Source organism: Cavia porcellus, unplaced genomic scaffold (genome assembly GCF_034190915.1).
Source record: "Cavia porcellus strain 051 isolate PalLab524CR breed Dunkin Hartley unplaced genomic scaffold, mCavPor4.1 scaffold_31, whole genome shotgun sequence".
In the NCBI taxonomy this organism is placed as follows: domain Eukaryota; kingdom Metazoa; phylum Chordata; class Mammalia; order Rodentia; family Caviidae; genus Cavia; species Cavia porcellus.
In genome coordinates, this window is record NW_026947514.1 from 43,093,168 (window position 1) to 43,113,091 (window position 19,924).

Consider the following 19,924-nt stretch of genomic DNA (forward strand, 5'->3'; position numbering starts at 1 on the left):
ACATATAAATAGGCATTAAAAACATTTTAAAGGCTTCTACATTTTACCACAAAAGACTTTCACAGCGGTCAAATAATAGTAGTACTACCTGGGGATTTAGTTCAGCGGCATAAGCGCCTGCCTTCCAAGTGTGCGGTATGAGTTTGATCTCTGGTACCAAAAAAAAAAAAAGTAGTCCTACTAATCTAATTTATTTCCTAAGACTTCCTTTATAAGACAGCTATCTGGTACAATCAAGGAGTAACATATTAACAAGATTGCAAGCTATTTTTAAAATAAAATTCTATTTATCTATAAGCACACACATGATAGAAAATTAAGTCCAAAGGATGAATTAGATATTCACCCAAAGTGAAAAATTTGACACCTAAAGTACAATGAACTCACTTATGTGGGGAGCCGCCTGACCGGTCCCCTAAGATGGCGCCCATTTCCTGCTTCCGGGTTCTTCCCGGCCTGAACAAGCCCGCCAAATTGCCACGTCTGCCCAGCTACCGATGACGCTAGCCTATTAGCTTGCTGGGCTTGCTTTGCTATGATTGGATGCTGTTTTCCCTTATAAGAGACTGTCCCTGCCCCTAACGGGCAGAAGAGGAACCAACGTTGAGGGTGGCGGACCTTGTTAGGTCCGGTTCGCTGTATGCAATAAACTTTGAGAGCTGATCCTGCTCGAGTCTGGCCTCCTGTCTCCCGCGGCTCCGGTCATCTGGTGGCCCGTACGGGGAAAAAAGGCTCAGCGACGTGCCTCTTCGGCCGGCCGGGAGGTGCGATTGCTGTCGCCTGCGGTACGACGGAGAACCTGGCCCAATAACAACGGAAGGCCCTGAGCGCCTCTTCTCTTCACCCTGATCAGCTACGTGAGATACAGCGGTTCCCGGGACAGGTGAGTACTGGATCACCTGGGTTGGGTGGACGCACCTAACAGATTTTGAGTGCCACACGAGTGGACGCCGGTTTTTTAATTTTTTTTTTCTTTTTTCCCTTTGCATCTGTTTTGCTTTCGCTTCGCTAATATGGGCAACGCTGCTTGCAAGCCCCTTGCCGATTCCCTAAGGGTCTTACTGCGGACCCGAGGCATCTACATGAACCGGGTCACCTTCTCGAGGTTCCTGGACCATATCAATGATATTGCCCCCTGGTTTTGGCCCACGGGCTCACTAACTCTCCCATCGTGGGAAAAGCTGGGAGGAGACCTTAGATGTGCCCAGGAGAGGGGTCTCTTAGACCCTATGGTTCTACCCCTATGGGAGATGATTAGAGCTTGCCTAACGGATGAGCAGATCCCCGGACTTCATACAGCCCGACAGGCTTTTGATAAAGCTCGATCGGAATGCTCAGAGGAGCCCGGAGCCACTGCCGATTGTGGGTCTCCGGAGGACCCTCAGGGCTCTAATTCTGATTCTGATTCGGAAGGTTCAGAAGAGGAGGTTGTCTTCGCTAAACAGGACCCTCCTGCACAGCTTAAAGAGGAATTCAGGGCTCGGGAAGATAAAAAGGGGAAGCAAACACCACCCTGCTCGAGCTACTCCGCCTTACGGGAGGAGCTTAAGCCCTTCCGCCCTTTGGCAAGTTCGCGACCCACGATCACCCCCTTCAGGGCGCCAGGCCCCACTGCACCGCTGTGGCCAGAAAAAGAGTTGCTCCCTGGGCTGCCACCTCCACCCGTGGCCGCCAGAGGGCGCCCACAACCTATGGCACCGCCCTGGTTAGAGGGAGAGCCACTTCCTGGGTTGCCTTCTGCGCCCCCATCTGGGGAGGGAGGACGTTCCTTCCACCAGAGGGTATGGTCGCGGCTTCCCTTTGAGTGTTCCGGTCTCCATGCATTCCCGGTACAAGTAGGAGGCAGGGGAGGAGGAGGATATTATGAGCCCTTAGAAATTAAACAACTTAAAGCTATCAAGGACGCAGTTTCAGCTTATGGGCCCAATGCGCCATTTACCATGGCGCTTTTAGAGGCATTGGCAGGTCTGCTTTTAACTCCTGGAGATTGGACCCAGCTGGCACGCGCCTGCCTCTCCCCCGGACAATATTTAGATTGGAAGTCCTGGAATGAGGAATTCTGTGTAGAGCAGGCGGCAGCCAACAGGGAAAATAACCAGAGAGAGTGGAACAGGGATATGCTATTAGGGTGAGGAGCCTTTGAGGAAGATCAAACTCAATACCCTCGCCAGGTTTATGAACAAATTAGCCGCTGTGGCCTCCAGGCCTGGAGACGGCTGGCTGGAAAGGGAGAACATACGGGTCACCTTACAAAAATTATACAAGGGCAGGGAGAGCCATTTTCAGACTTTGTGGCCCGCATGCTTGAGGCCGCTAACAGGATTTTTCCAGATGCTGAGGCGGCTCACCCTCTCATAAAACAATTGATTTTTGAACAGTGCACTAAGGAGTGCCGTGATGTCCTAAGAACTAACAAAAATAGGTCCTTAGAAGAGTGGACACGCCTGTGCCGTGAATTGGGTGGCCCGGTAACTAATCACGGGCTCGCCGCCGCCATGGTCGCTGCCCTTCAAGGCGCCGCCAACGGAGGCAAGCCCCCGGCAAAGGGCAATAAAAGTAAGAACAACACCTCTTGTTTTGGCTGTGGCCAAACAGGACACGTCAAACGTAATTGTCCTAATAGACAGATTAGGCAAGGAGGAGCTCTTGGCCCTGGATTATGTCCAAGATGCCGAAAAGGCAATCATTCGGCAGTTGAGTGCCGCTCAGTGTTTGATAAAGATAGTCACAGGCTTTCGGGACGCTCAGACAATCAGTCAAAAAACGGCCATCGGGGGCCCCTCCTGCAGGCGGGGTCCCCTCTGGCCCAAACCTTCCTTCAGCTCCAGCCCCAGCAACCACAAACACCCCAAGTCCCTTGCGGCGGGCAACCCCAGGTTCAGCAGGGCTGGACCTCAGTGCCACCTCCGACCTCCTATTAACACCTGAGATGGGAGTACAAATAGTTGAAACCTCCCTACCTAACCCTCTCCCACCAGATACGGTCGGACTTCTATTGGGGAGATCTTCAGTGGCGCTCAGAGGCCTTACGATTATCCCAGGTGTGATTGATTCAGATTTCACGGGTACAATCTAAAAAATGTTCATTTCACATATCAGAGCTCACACTAACCTACCTGGACCCTTGGCGGAAGGTAATGCCTTGGCGGACTTGGCCACGCGCCCAGTATGGATCTTCACCTTTCCCAGTCCTCTAGAATCGGCCCAAAAATTCCACTCTCAGTTCCATGTTAATGCCCGCACCCTTGTGGCGCGCTTCAACATCACGAGAGCACAAGCACGAGACATAGTACAACATTGTCCGGCCTGTGTGATCTCTTCACCTCAACAATCTATTGGTGTTAACCCGAGAGGACTGCGCCCCAATCATATTTGGCAAATGGATGTTACACACATCCCAGAATTCGGAAAACTCAAATATGTACATGTTTCGGTTGACACCGCTTCTCAGGTTATGTTTGCTTCGGCAGAACCTGGAGAAAGGGCCACCCATGCTATTAATCATTGTCTTGCAGCCTGGGCTGCTTGGGGAAAGCCCAATATATTAAAAACAGACAATGGTCCTGCTTACACCAGCAAAACTGTTGTAACATTCTGTCAACAAATGGATGTTGTCCTTAAGCATGGCATTCCATATAACCCTCAAGGACAAGGCATCATTGAACGGGCACATCGGACACTCAAGGGTGTCTTACAAAAGCAAAAAGAGGGGATATGCCACGGCCTAACGCCCAAAGGAAGAATATCATTTGCACTCTTTACCATAAATTTTCTCAATTTAAACCACAATAATCATTCCCCTGCCATGGAACATAGCAATCCGTCCCCAACCGACAAAGGGCTGGTTAGATGGAAAGATGTCCTTACAGGACAATGGATGGGCCCGGATCCAGTGGTTAGCTGGACCCGAGGTGCGGTTTGTGTCTTCCCACAGGAACCAGGTCGCGAGCCGCTGTGGGTCCCGGAAAGATTGACGCGAGCAGTAAACTCCCCACCAGTTCCTGATAAAGCACAGGAGGATAAGCCCGCGGACACAAGTCAACTCGACCCTTCTGGGACCGACGCTCAGCGCCCGAGACCATCTACAAACTAAAATGTCTGGTTTGGAGTTTTTTCTATTCTGTGGGTTCCTATTAATCACCCCTGTGATATGCTCAGATTCCACAGAACCACCACAATATCTTTGGGGTCCTTGGCACCACCCGCCCACATTGGCACCTTTTTCGGCGGCCTCACCCGCCTCACCCAGGATTTACACCATCAATCAAACAGTCCTTGATTATGACCCACCCGCTTAACTCCGGTCGACCCTCCATTTCTCTTCCTTCTGTCCCACGATTACCTCTTTTTGGATCCTAATTGCCATGGCTATCCTAGTAGGGCTTGTGGTTATCAAATGCTTGTTAGACCGCCTTATGCAAACCCAGCAACAGGTCAAGGTCACGGCTATGGCAGCCATGCAAATGGCAGCGGGCGGCCCATCGGGTCGACAGGCCGCCGCATATCTCCTTCATGTCGCAGAACATCAGTTATAAAAGCTGAGTGGGCAAGCCAATGACGGGTAAGACGGGAGACGTCCTCCCGGTCAACCTAAGATAGGCTCCACTCAGATATATATGGCCTTTAAGGCCAGGGGTCCCTCCTGGAGCCAAATTATTGGCATTGAGATGCGAGACCAAGGGTACTGCAGTGCCATCCGCCTCAAAGGTTGGGGGGAAGGCATGAATGAATGTCTATATGCATCCAGGTTCGGTTCATATATGCCTGGCCCTGCAAAAAAATGAACCACTCACCCTGAGCATGGTCCTACCGGGGGGATATGCACAAAACGAGGTGATGCACAGCAGGGTATAGACCTCTACATTCTCTCATGCCTCGGCCTACAAAGTAGACCCGCTCCAAGGTGTATAACAAAATTATAAACACCCTAGAGGGACCCACATGACATCACATTTTCAAATAAATAAAAAAGGGGGAGATGTGGGGAGCCGCCTGACCGGTCCCTTAAGATGGCGCCCATTTCCTGCTTCCGGGTTCTTCCCGGCCCGAACAAGCCCGCCAAATTGCCACGTCTGCCCAGCTACCGATGACGCTAGCCTATTAGCTTGCTGGGCTTGCTTTGCTATGATTGGATGCTGTTTTCCCTTATAAGAGACTGTCCCTGCCCCTAACGGGCAGAAGAGGAACCAACGTTGAGGGTGGCGGACCTTGTTAGGTCCGGTTCGCTGTACGCAATAAACTTTGAGAGCTGATCCTGCTCGAGTCTGGCCTCCTGTCTCCCGCGGCTCCGGTCACACTTAGCCAATACATCTTAGTTTAGATGAACCTATCTCTAATGTACTTTACTTCTATGGAGGTCAAAGGTTCATGTATGTTTAAAAATCCTTAATTTGCACATATAAAATATTAAGGATAAAAGAATTTATGTTTAGAGCTACTAAGAACTAAGACACTAAGCTACTAAAAATTTTTAAAAATCTTACCAGCACATAAATGAGGAAGTGGTTACTATGGCTGGACATGTACTTACAGCTTCATATACTTTACTGCACTCAATACTATGATAAGCAATAAGTATATGAGGTAGGTTCTATTAATATTATTTTAAATTTGTGAAATTAAGTGGTATAAAAAGGTTACTTAATCCAAAATCACAGACTTACCATGATGATTCCAAAGACCCAACTCTTAACTACAGGTAAAAAATCAAGCTTTTTCTTTAATGAAACTGAATTACCTGTAGAACGTAATCTGCACTACTTCTGTTAAGTAACTCACATATTAATTATTCTTTCCCCCCTTTTTTTGGAGGAGAGAATAATTTTTTGTATACATACTTAATCCAAGTTATGTTATTAATTTTATTTGCTATTATAGTTTTCAATTAAGTATGCTATACTGTTCATCAATTTTAACGTATTGGATTTATTAAATGATAAACCAAAATAACTGATAAATCAAACATTATAGTAAAAGCAAGCATTTTTACATGAAAATACTTTCAATTCTCTTATGCCTTTGTGCTATAAATAGTCTACTACATACTAGAGAGTATTCTAAATCCCAGGAAACAGATAAGGAGGAAAAATTTGTTCCTCTGATCTAGTGGAGGAAAATGACAAACAAATGAGCAGAAAAATGAGGAAGCCGTAAGAACCATAAAGAGAACTAAAACAGATACGAAATAATGGATAAAACTGGGATTATTTTTGATAGAAATGATGAGGAAAGTCTCTTCTAGGAAAATATATTTTGAGCAATGACTTATATGTAGCTAAAAAAGAAGCCATCAGGAAGAGAAACAGTCCATATGTAGATATAAGCAAAATAGTAAGAAGTCAGCATGACAAAACAATGAGTAAAAGAAGAAAAAGTGCAGACAGGGTCAAGAAATAATGTGCAGAGCATGTACCAAAATGTCATAGGATGTTACATGATACATTCCCAGTTACTGACTGAAGAAAAGGCCAGATTACCAAAAGGCAAAATTCTGCAATACACTGACAAATATATGCACAATAATGATGACTTTATTCCTTCTTTCAATTTTAGTATATTTGAATCAAGCACTATTCCTTCTTCTGAAAGCTCCAATCATTTATTGTAATACACTAGACAATGGAGAATACTTAAATATTTTGAGGTATGCTAGATTCAGGGCCACAGCTGAGATTAGTATTTGACAAATCAAAGTATTTTGGACATTGTCAGGGTGAGGTTACATGGGGACTAAGTAATAAGTCACAGTCAAGCACTCCTTTGGTCCAAAATGTCGAGTGCACCTAGCTACCATTTTCCCACTATACAAGTGTACAGCATAACACACACATTTATTAGCTGATTCTACTTCAACACCAAGTCTTTGTTATTATAGCATAAGAGATATTACAGTGAGGAAACCCAAGTAAAAGTCTCTGGCACTGCCTCTATCTAATCAAGACAGTTAATCAAATGTGATGGCAAAAACTAGTCCATGTTGGAACTTAGGACACTGGGAAGCCAAGCAAGCACATCCCCTCCCTGGTAAGTGGCGGTGGTCTGGCAGACTGCGCCTCTTCCAGGGGGAGAACCAGCAGCAGCTCCTGAGATCTGCGCCATGTTGGAACTTAGGACGCTGTGAAACCCAACAACCAGCCTTCCCCCCTTCCCTTGTCCCCCCCCCCCCCCTTAGCAAATGGGAACCAGAAATCTGAGCATCTCCTGGGAGGTTGACCATAGCAAATAAGGGGGACTTCCTTCTATCTCTTTGAAGGCAAATATTTTTATTACTGTTTTGCTCTATTCTGATTAATGGTACTGCTCTATTCAATATTCTGTTTTGATAAGTTCTATAATGTTCTGTATTTCATCTCATTTTTATATATGTGATTGAAAGAACAACTATTATAAAGATAATGAAATATACTGTGATACCTATTACTGTTATCCCGGTCACCTGCTGTGAAGTTCTGTACCAATTTCACTGTACGATCTTAGTTGGCTTTATTCTGTCTTGTTCTGTTGTATTTTACCACTTGCAAAATAAAATTAAAAAAAAAAAACTAGTGCCACCCTCATATAAAGATATAAACAATATATAAAGCACAGATTAACTTTTTTTCCTAAAGGGCTAGATAGCAAATACTTTAGGAATGCAGACAACCTCTCTTAATGCAATCATAGACAATACACAAACAAATGGGCATGGCTATGCATCTTTGAAACTTTAAAAGCAAAGAGAAACTTTATTAGCAAGATCATTCTGGGAAGATGGTGGGGCAGAAAACAAAACAAAAATTATCTTCCGACCTAGGTAACAATTACACTGCAAGAATCTGGAATTATTTTGGAATGCTGAGATATTTTGCTAAAGGCTTGTAACTTCCCAAGGGAAGGCCTGGACAGTGAAATGTGGTTAATTTCTGCCAAACTGATTTCTAGGCATAGTTACCAGGCCTCCCCGCTTCAGCCCTGTGGTACATACCTGTGTACTTATTCCAATAATAACCTGCACACACAGCTTGTAGTAACCAGGATGAGGAAAAAGACTTTTTGTTCTCTAAATATCAGGAATCTAAAGCTGCAATTGGTGACTGCTAATTTAAATTACCTGTTTTTGCTTCTGATTACTGAGGTAATGCCGGGGGCAGTTGTTGTTGCATCTATATCTTTGTATGACCCTTCCCTCAGATGAAGTGATTTTCAGAGGATTTATAAAGCTGACAACCTATTTTTTCTTATTTTCTTCTACAGTTTTCTCTTTCTCTCCCTTCAAAAGACAGGTGTTAAAAAGATAAGACAATCAAAAGCAACTACACAGAATGAAAATTATAAAGTGACAGACACATCAGGGGAAAGACACAGAGTTAGGAAAGACCTTAAAGATATATGCAGGCTGATCCTGACAGCCTACAATTAAAAATACTTAATAGATATACCTTGTGGTTTCCTTTTATCTATCTTTCACTATGTTCTTTAATTTACTTATATCTTGGGAAGAGGGGCAGGAAACACAAAAAGAATTAAGAAGTGTTATGTGCATGTACCAACTATCTATAATGAATATAATCATGTATCACAAGCGTATGTTAATGTATATTAACTACAACAACAACAAAAATATACGCAAGACCAGCAAACCCTCCAGAAGGGAAAAAAATCTTATTCCCGAAGTTGCCAGATTATTAGATTTAAATGTACAGTTCTCCACAAAGGAAACAGGAAAATAAGGCCTTGAAGAGCCAAGAGGGAACAGAACAAACAAAACATAACTGTTTTTGAGAAAGCTGTGATGACAGATGTACAAGTTAAAGACTTAAACAATTGTCAAAGACTTCATAACTGTCTTTAAGATGCTAAAAGCAATGAGATATTTAGAGAAAAGTCAAGAAAATAAATAAATGGAACTATGAATAGATTTTTAAAAATGTAAAGGAAACCAAATTCTGTAACTAAAAAATACAACTGAGAATTAAAAATTCATTAAGAAAATTCAAAGGCAGATTTAAGCAAACAGAAGAATGAATCAAGAAATGCAGAGTGCAATGCAAATTACTGACAGTGAGAACAAAAGAAAAGTAAACAGAGCCAAAAAGACCTGTGGGACACAGACAGGCCTGTATACACAGTGTGGAAGTTCCTTAAGAAGACAGGAAAAGAGTCAAAGGAGTACTTGAAGCAGCTGAAGGCTCCTAAAATCTGAAAAAGACACACAATATTATCACTCCAAAAGATCAATGAACTATAGATAAGATGAAATCAAAGAACTCCATTATTAAAACACATAAATTCAGTGTGTGGCACAACCTTGTCTTCCCAGCACTCTGGGATGGTGAGACAGGAGGATCAAAAGTTGGGGTCCAATGTGGGCAACTTAGCGTGATGCTGTGTCAAAATAACAAAAAGGCTGGAGATACAGCTCAGTGTGAAAGCTCTATGTTCAATTCCCACTACTGAAAACAACAACAAAAATACATTATAATCAAACTTTTCAAATACAAAGCATCATGAAAGAAATGACTTGTCATATATAAGGATACTCTAGAACAGTAAGTGATACAAACACTCAGCTGCGGCATGTGTCCCATAGGTTCACCACTGCTCTGTAAGATTATCAGCAAGTTTCTGATCAGAAACTTTAGAGGCTAGGAAATTCAAAATGCTAAAAGGATACACTGTTAACCAAGAATCCTATATCCACCAAAATCATCAATCAAAAATGAGGGAGAAATTAAGATATTCCTCTATAAACCAAAGCTGTATTCACACTAGACAGTCACAGAAAGCCTTACAACAAACTAAACATCTTAATGGTAAACAGGCAATTTTAAGATCTATTAATGTAACCACATTTTCCTAAGAGTAATGTTAAAAATATTAGTCTTAAAGCTAGACTATTGTGACTTTGCTTCAAAGTCTGTATTTTCTTTGTGTATGAGACCAATGTATTTCAGCTTATGTTATAGGCCATACAACATATAATGTAATTTTGTGATATTAACAGCAAAATGTTGGAGAATGAAGCAGTTTCATAAATTACTGAAGTCAGGTTGGTATAAATTCAATTTAGAGTGCAATAACTTGATATATTAAATATAATCCTCCCCATGATAATCAAAGAAAATGCTACAGAATACACTGCAAAGAAAATAAGAAATCTACTTCAGCACAAAAAAACTTATAACACAAAAGACCAATGCAAGAAATGAAAAAAAAGGCTGTACTGCATAAATAAAGCAGCAAAATGATACAAGTTCCTCTCTATCATAACTCAATATAAGTATTTCAAACTACAGAGATTGATAGAAGGTATCACAAAATATGTTGCCTACAAGACATACACTTTAAATCCAAGGCCACAAATAGACTGAAATGAAAGGATGAGGCATAATATTCCACACAAACAGTAACCCAAAAGAGAAAGGGGAACTGTGAAGGTTGGTTGATAGTATCAACTTGAGTAAGAAGCTGAACTTAATCAGTTTAACAATTCCACACCCACTCTAGGGCAACTTATCTCCTGGATGGTATAAAAGGGAAATGAAGGAGGACAGATCTGCTTGTTTCTTTTTTTTTTTTGGTACCAGGGATTGAACTCATGACCTCGTGCATGCTAGGCAGGCACTTGTGCCGCTGAGCTAAATCCTTGGCCCTGCTTGTTTGTTTGGAGGATCTCTAGTCTTCACTTTCATCTTAGATGTCATCCTCTGGCTTCCAGCACAGCTTTTAGTGCAGATTCTTCAAGAGCTTTCTATTGCAGATGCAGTGGGCTCCTAATACAGACTCACACAGGACACTGCAGTGAGCTCCAGACCTTCAACTGAATCCTTCAGTCTCCACTATTTAGACAGAATCTCTGCACTTTTCCACATCCAATTGTATGGATGGCCACTGTAAGCCAATCATGTAAATTCTTATGTATTTGTGTATTTTGTATTATAATTGTTTAATAAACACTGACTAATTCAGGGATTACACTAAAACAGTTTTCAAGACAGAATTCAAATTTAAAAAGTTGCAAGCAACAACAACAGACACAACATACCAATAAAATTTTAATACAGAAAAAAAAAACAAACATTTAAGCACTTAATGAGACTCCATGAAACTATATGGGCCGTAGACAATACTAAACAGACAGTTCTCCAATAATAGACTTCAATACCTCACTCTCAAAAACAGAACAAAGAAGATAAATAATAGTCTTTAACACAATAAAACTACATCTACATTGAAGACACAGCTGAATCAGTAGTTCAGAAATAATATTCTTAAAGATGCAGCACTATTCAGTATACATTCTGAATTAAAAACCTTTAAATATCATGTCACCAACAAGAAAAATACGTAAGTCCAGAACAGGAGTAAAAGCAGAAATGGCCTTGCTTATCATGATTTCATATTTTTGCATGCTACCCCTGCAGCTCTAAGGTCTGTAGTGCAAGAGGTCTTCATCAACCACAGAGGTTGAGTACTTTTTCTCCAGGACATAGTTAAAAATCCCATTAAACTGTTAACTATGGGCTCCATGGTCACATTGAGTGCCCACATCTTGGGCAGGGGCAACTGACTCTCATTATCAGATTCCAGATCTCCCTTCAAGAAAGCACTCTGAGGCTGGAGAGGCAGCTCAGTGGCAGAACACTTGCCTAGCATGACTGAGGCCCTGGGTTCATTCCCTAACACCACACACATACACTTGCCTTACTTGTGCTGCCAGCAGAAAACTCTGAGCTGAAGTATTTTCAAGGACTCTCTCAGCTACAGAGGGTCGCTTCACCCTACCTCAATGCAGTATGACTGCAATGCAAGTATCAAGACCTGTTCTGTTAAGTCAAAAGCAGACAATTCTGACAGGGCATCTTCCAGAATTCCCGTCACAGGAACTACTAATATTTACTGGGACAGCACCATACCTCTCCATCTCCAAATGCCCAATTTGCTTCCCATCATGCATCTTCATAGTTGTTCATTACCACAGTACTTATCCTAATAAATAATTTGTCCAATAAACAGTTTGCAAGTCATCAAACTATTCAGCCTACAACACTGTAGAAGTACAGTCAAGAGATAATAGTGGCTCCAATCAAAGTGGCAGTGGGCAGGGCACTGAGAAATAAATTCATAACACTTATAAACTGCTGATGGGTTAGATGCGGAAAAAAAGGAGGAAGGGAATCATGAATTTTTAATAAAAATCTGGGGCCGAAGCCATTATGTGAATAATTGTGCCTAATACTGAGTTAGTGAAAACCAGAAAAGAAGATAGGAGTTCTGTTCTGCATACAAAATATTATACATACTTATTGTGCATACAAGGGAAAAGGAAGAGTGAATAGTTGGAAAAACAAAGAAACTAGGGCTAGACATGATTTTAGAGTTATAAACATATAGATGATCATTTAAAATTTCAGGACTGAATAAGACCATCTAAGATGGAGAAAAGCATAACAACAAGAGAAAAAGGATCCTACAGAATAGACACAGCAGGAGGCAGCAGGGAAAGAGAAAAATTAGAAGAGTCCTGGGAGCAAAGTATAGGTTTTTATTCTCTGATGCAATCAAATTATAACAAAGATAAATTTTCACCTACTTGATGAAAATTCCAGAAAAGTGAAACACAATAAAACCTATCTGCTAATAAAACCAAATAAATCCTTATAACTCATTTTCTAATTCCTAACCTGGCTGCAAAGGCATTTACAGTCAGAGGTTCTTCTGTAACCCCTTAAACCAACTAAACCATAGGTTCAAATGCTGCCTATTTGATGTATTTTTCTTAGTTTGGCATGTTCCTGCCAAACTAATCATTAAACCACTGCTCATTTTAGTCAGACACTTCCCTATGCAATTCCCACATTATCAAGTTCATACTCTTAGCTATGTGTTAAAGAGTCCCATCTCCTGTCACCTGCTTCACCTTCTTTGTAATAAACTAAAATAAACACTCACAGTTTATCAGTCAAACTCTGGCTACTCCTCCTTTCTAGCCAGTGGCCACACAACTGATTCCACAAAAGGTCTGTTCTCCAACAATTCAAAAACCATTTGCCATGACTTGATCATTAACGTCCCCCAATTCTGTTGTTAGAAATTTAATCTCTAATGAATCAGCATTGGGGTATGCAGCCTAAAGGCAAGGGTTAGTATTAGGAGCCTCGCCCTCATGAACATAATGCCAATTACTGGCATCGGCACTGAAGGAATGAGTTTCCCTAAAGGAGTAAGTTTCCTTGCATAGGAATACGCAGTCACTCTCTCCTTTTCTCCCAGTTTGGCTCCTCTGCCTGCAAACCACGGGAGAAGCAGCAAGGTAGCCCTTACTAAATGCCAGCATCTTAATAATCGGACTTATCAACCCCCAGAACGCTGAGAATAAATTATAAATTACCCAGTCTATGGTATTCTGTTACAGCAATACAAAATAGACTAAGACATCACTATATCATTATTCAAAGTTTGGCTCAATTTTACTTGAAGGGTTTTCGTTTTTCTTCCTTAAAGTGTTCCTTCCCTACATGATGTCAACTGAGTTGACATTTTTAAGCCTCTACAAACCATAAAAATTCAAATTTCAATGCAAAGCTATATATAACTAATCACCATCTTGTCATTTTTGTTTTTTAGTTCTTTTTCTAAGTTTCGCTCTTTTCTGCACACTTTAATTGAAAGTAAAGGAAGGCACTGTGATATGCAGCTCTTGTTTTCCAGCTGTGGTCAACAGAATAATGCTGAGCAAACCAAAAACATTGGTCAGTAGGCATATGGGTGAATCACTTTAAGAGGATATATGGCCAGTTCTGATCCAAATGTGCGAAACCAAAAGGGCAAAATCACCACCACAAACTCAGCAACAAGATAGAAGTATTATTATATGGCACTATTAATCTGAGAATGAGCCTAATACAATTCTGGCACTGGAAGTAAATAAACCTAGCCTGTCTTTTTGAGCCCCATTTGATTTTGTAATAAGATGACTTTATCTATTTCCTGTAAATTACAAAATTATACTTATTGAATATTCATTTTTTTAAAGCACTAAATATTTTGTTTTGTCTCAGACTAACAAAATGGGTTCCAAATTTAGTATGGAAAAGCAGAAAAATAAAACATCAACACACACATAAAAAAAGACAAACTCTGAAAATACCTGCCACACTATGAGATGAATAATTCTACTTTTAAAATTAAAGTCATTTTTAACATTTAACCTTGAAGGGATGTCAATTCTTTAAACTATAAGATAATCAAAATTATTTTGTAGATTTCTAAATAGTAATACCTTAAAATTTAATACAGTATTTTACATTCTCATAAGTACATTCTCTTTCTAAAAGAGTATACATCTCATTTCTGATGTTAAATGTGATTTCCATGCCTGAAAGAGAAAGGTAACAGAATGTTATGTACCTTTTATACAATTCAGCTAATTCACAGAAACATTTAAAAAATTTAAAGCAAGAATAATTTTTAAATATCATCACGGCCCAACTCTTTCATCTTATTTTTTACATACAAAGAAACTGAAGCAATGAAATTAAAGTCATGTTAAGTACTAAACCAGTATTCTAGCCCAGAGATTTTCCCACAGTATTATGGCATCTTTTAAAATACAAACTATAGATACATAACATCTCTCAGTTCTACCCCCCCCAGTAGTTGTGCAATCTAGTGCAACTTATCTAACTTTAGTTTTCTCATTTATAAAAGAGGGAAAATAGTTTGTACCTCAGAAGTTTATTCTGAAATTGCCTCAAGTTGATATACTCCTTAGGGGGGGAAAAAATCACTTGAACATGCCTAATACAATTTACCATTAATATTTTAAATCAAGTGTACTTAAAATTTTTACATACTAAACATATCTATAGGTATTTAATAAATGCCCTGGGGATGAAATTAAATAAGCAAATGCAAGAAATCACTTCTGTGGTTTATTTGTATCCTAAGTAAATATGTATATATAATCACATTTTATTATTTTCATATTTCAGTTCTAAAGTAACTGTGTTAGAATAGTTCACTCAAGTTTTTTTAATATCTCATATAAACATAAATTTTTAAATAACACACCATTCAACTAACTAAAATTTTCATTTCGTTTGTGCGTTTGTTTGCAGAGTGACTGCTATATCAAACCGTGATACCCTACTAAGACAACAGGTAAATTCAATCTTTTAAGTGGTTCTAACACACACCCCTAGCTATCCAATTTCCTGAGAACACCAGGAATTGTGTTTAACACTATTTATACACAGGTACAATCTAAAAATTGTTCTCAATATATGATTTCTCTTTCCAAAAGCTCACTTTCTACTGTTTCAACTGAAAAGCTCAAAGCTTAAAAATATTTAAATATAAACCCGTTACTCTTAATCTTATCATTCTCTCAACAGAAAGTGGTAGATTTCTGTACAATACCTTGATATAAACATGAAGCTGATCAGCCTAAGTTCCAGCTGTAACAACCACTTTGATATATGATGGCTTCAAATAGCAATAATGATTACTTTATTCACAAATCTGCAATTTGGGCAGGGCTCAGCAAGGAAATCTAGTCTACACTCCATGTAACATCAGCTGAGGCTGCTCAACTTGGAATAGCAAACTGTTCACTATTAGCTGAGAGTTTAGCCAGAGTGAGGGCCAAGGGCTTCGGTATTTTGAAAGGGCTGATAGATTCCAAGTGAGTATCAAAAGAGGACTCAGCATATTATCTTTTGTGACCTTCCTTGACAATAACCACATGGTATCTGCTGTAATCATAGATCCAGATTCAAGAAATACACACAGACCCAATCGCTTTATGAGACGGAGTGTTATTCACACTGTAGGATAGCAGATCTTGTCGTGGACATCAGAAAAACCTAACTTTCTGTGCTGTAATTCTCTCCTATCATATCTCTTATCATTTTTCCTCAGTCTACATTGAAAGGCTTTTCTTCACTGATACTGTTTTGTCCTCTTCTTAATCCATTTAAATTGAAAGTGGGGCTGCCAACTAATTTTAAAAAATAGCAACCATTGTTTTAATTACATGCTTCTATGCAGTTTATTAAGGTAATTTTAAAAAAAAAGTTTCCTGTTTTATAAGTGAGAAAACTGAAGAGCAAGACCCCACAACTGAGGAATGGAGCTGAGATGTCATCCATTCCCTAGTCTAAATTAACCAAAGTAATATTTAAACTGCCATGTAACTAGCCGAGTTACTAATCTATATTTGAAACTGCCTCCTGAATTTCTTCACTAGGAAATCTTGTTAAAAACTTAGACTTGGGCTGGGGATTTAGCTTAGCCACATAAGTGCCTGCCTGGCAAGCACAAGGTTGTGAGTTCAATCCCCGGCACCAAAAAATAAAAAAATAAAACTGACTTACTGTATATACTTTTAAAAATGTATACATTTTTCCTTTTCCCTGAATGAGTCTTTCCAAATTTCCCTGCCACAGTATTATACTGTCAGGGATCTACTGTCCAAAGTTTACCAACTTGGAACTAATTTAACTCCTCAGTAAAACTAACTTTTTTTGATTCTACTTTCAAAATGTCTTCCCAATTGTCCTGTCTTCTTTGTCCCATTAAATTAGGCTAGGATTTCACCTGCTTAATCAATCAACAGATAATTCTTGAACAATTACCATATGACAAGAACTATGCCAGTCTGCCCATGACCCGTTTCCCAAGCTAACAATTTGTTCTCCACTGACAGCCATTTTTCACATCAATATTAAAATTACCTGCTTCACATGAACACTCCCTAAAAAGCCAGGTGAGTCCTACTATGGACTGCCAAAAGGTTTCTCGAAACTTCCTCAAACCCCTGTCATCTCAATGTCTCGCTTTCCCTATTCCTAAAATAAGCATTTATACTTCCTGTATCTTCTAAGTACAGCTCACCTTATAAACTGGATTTATCTTCTGTCTCTGCCTTGGATGCCCTTCTCCTGCTTGAAAAGTTTCTACTCATCCATTAACATTCAATTTATATGTCATTCTACATGAAACTTTTTCTAATTATCACAGGAAGAGATTTCATACTCTCACTGCACTGTATCATTGGTAAATATATTTGTCTCCCCAAAGGATAATTTTTAATATCATTCAGTAGCTCGAATGATGTCAGGCCTAGGGTAAGGTAATACATTTTTGCTCAAGGAAATATAAATAAAATATTTCTATTGTGTGCTCCTTTGAAACATTCAGCCTCATTAATCTTTGCCCCTTGTGAACTTAAAAGGCATTCAAAAAATTTGTTGAATGAACGAACAACTGACTACCATACTAACAAAGAACGCTTCCATAAAGGTAGCCTGCCCAGAGAGAAGTAAAGACTCTAGAAGAATCATTAAACAAAATTAGCAAGGAGAAGAGAATGGGTCTTCAATAATTAATTAAAATAAGACTACTTGTTACAACAGAAAAAGAACTTAACCATCACTCATTTTTATATATAAAACACATAATTAATCAAAACCACAGTGGAATGCCAGTTTAGAAAGTCCATACAGAGCAATCATTTAAAAATACTATAAATAGGTCTTTTAAAAAGATGTCAACAGAGGTTGAAACTAAGATTATCTAGGCAACTTCTAGAATACACACTATTACAATAACTATCATTCATTAACAAATCATTTCTGCAAAATGAGAATAGTTGTGTTAAGGAAGTCACAAGACCAATCAGATTTTAAAAACTAGTTGACATGGACATTTCATGGATACGAAAGTTTATTTCTCTTTAACTTCTTTTCAATGTGGAAAATGAAAGCACAGTTCTACTTAACAATGCATGACATTGAGGACGCATAAAAACAAAATACCCTTGACTACATCCTGCCCTGTTAACTACAGTTCACCAGCTGTGACTAAGACTGGAAACAGGAGAAAAAGACACTCTGATTTCTCCTATAGCCCAGATCTATGGCAGCAGGTGCAAGACATCGCAGCAGTGACTTAAGATTTTTCTTTCTTCTTTAAGCAAAGAAATCAATTGTAGTTGGCAATGTAGTCTTACAGCTATTCAGGAAAAGATAAATATATGTCTCACTTACTTGAAACTATGATAATATACTTTTAATCCTGATAAAGCAACAAGCTACATATGACCAGGGGGGGAAAAAAATCACCTGAATTAACACCAACTATTTACATTTGCTCCAGGAACCCTCTGCCAAAAGATTGTTTTTATCATCACTGTCATCACCAACCACCACGTAATAAAGTCACTAAATAAAACTCTTGTTTGGGCTTACTTTTTTAAGTGTTAAGACCATAGGAAAATGTGTGTTTCTCCACACTCATACTTTATCCCTGAAGAAGGGCACATCTGGTACTTACTAAATTGACACATCTGGAAGTTACTAGATTTATATATATATATATATATATATATATATATACACACACATATTCCAAGCCACAATTGGGAATGTTAAGGATTTATTAGCTCAAAAGATGTCTTATAAACTACAAAAAAAGTTTTCTGTTTACAGCACAAAATTCATTCATCAAAGATCTCTAACAAATTCTTAAAGTTTTCTATCTTTATAAAACATGAAAAACAAAACAGAACTACAGAATTATCTAGTACCTTGCTCTGGGACACACAGTAAAGTTCTTAACACGAAGAATGTCTTCCTGCTCCAGGGTCAATAAACAGTTGGTAAAACTGTAATTTCATCTCTCCTCCAACACTTAAATTTGAGAAAATGTTACTAATATTTCTGAAATATTCTGTGTAATTACAATACTTCCCTCACAAATTACTGTTCCATTACAATTTAGTGCAACACTGGCATGTCACACCTTTCAACAAAAGCATTATCTATGTAAGGAATGACAGAAACCCACTATGTAGGACTAACAATGTCAGTTCCATTTGTTGTGAAAATTGACACTTAAATTTTAACCCACAAACACTGCTGAAATTTAGGTAGAAAAAAGATACTCCTTTTACATGGAAAAATGCTGAATTGTGAACCACGGTGCTCATCAGTTATCACAACAGTACTTTATACTTCTGTTACTCAGTATGAGGCGAGCGCGCACACAGGTCTTTCTTTTACTTCGTATTCCCATCGTCATTTCTTTCCTATCAGAAGATACTTCTGGTCCGCTGTGGTGTGGCCCTGAGGATTTTCCTATTCCACTACCCTAAACACCCAGCTCGCTACCACGGGCTTCGTGAAACCAACCCTGCAGGTGCAGACGCCGAAAGCTCCGGGGACAGGCCCTGGCCGCGCTGACCCGCACTCGGGCAGGCTCCCACCGCACACACATTCACCGCGGTTCCCCTGCTCTCGCAGGGCCAGGCAGGCCTCGGCGTCCGCTGACACCCTCCGGCCTGGCAAGCCTCGGGGCCTGCCGGCAGCACCAGGGCGCCGCTCCTAGCGCTCACTGGGCGCTGGGGCTTGGTGTCCCGAAGCCCGCGCCCACCCGGCTCCCCGCAGCCGCCCAGCCCGGCCCGGCCCGGCCGCCGGCCCGCCGCCCCGCCTCCCTGCGCGCAGCTCTCGCCCAGGCTCCTTCCGGCCGCGGGAGCGCTCGCCCACGCCCGCCCCAGGCCTGCCGCTCCCCGGGGAGCTGCGGAACGCACCTCGAAGAGCTCGGCCGCCGTCGCCATCCCGGCCGGCTGAGAGGACTGCCCGGCGCGGGACGCCGTCTCCGCTTCACATGCTGCGCCTCACTGGCGCCGCGCACAGGTCCCGGCTCGGACGGCCGCCGCGGGTCGCTCTGTTCTCACCGGGCTCAGGCACGGCAGGAGAGCGGCCATGAAGCAAAGCCGCAGACGCCTGTCAGCTGCCTCCTGGCGCCGCCCGCGCCGCTCCCATTGTCACCACCTCATACGCCGGAAGTGGAATTGCGCGCGCCGGCGAGGCCGCGAGAGGGGAGGGGAGCGGAGAACAGCGAGGGCCCAGCGAGCCCTAGAGCCTTTTGTTCGGGCGTGTCC

At 40.9% G+C, this 19,924-nt stretch overlaps 1 protein-coding gene across 2 annotated transcripts in view; it reads right to left on the reverse strand.

Moving 5' to 3' along the window:
• The window catches only part of Exoc5 (exocyst complex component 5), a 67,536-nt gene extending 47,751 nt beyond the window's left edge, over nt 1-19,785 (reverse strand). The window contains exon 1 of one of the 2 annotated variants that reach the window (XM_063241541.1): nt 19,571-19,785. In XM_063241541.1, coding sequence (XP_063097611.1) covers nt 19,571-19,597 — 27 coding nt within the window. In that variant the 5' untranslated portion in view covers nt 19,598-19,785. Of the gene's footprint in view, nt 1-18,568; nt 19,093-19,570 lie in introns of those variants that run through there. The other variant, XM_063241542.1, reaches the window with a different exon arrangement.
• Between the last annotated feature and the right edge of the window lie 139 nt (nt 19,786-19,924).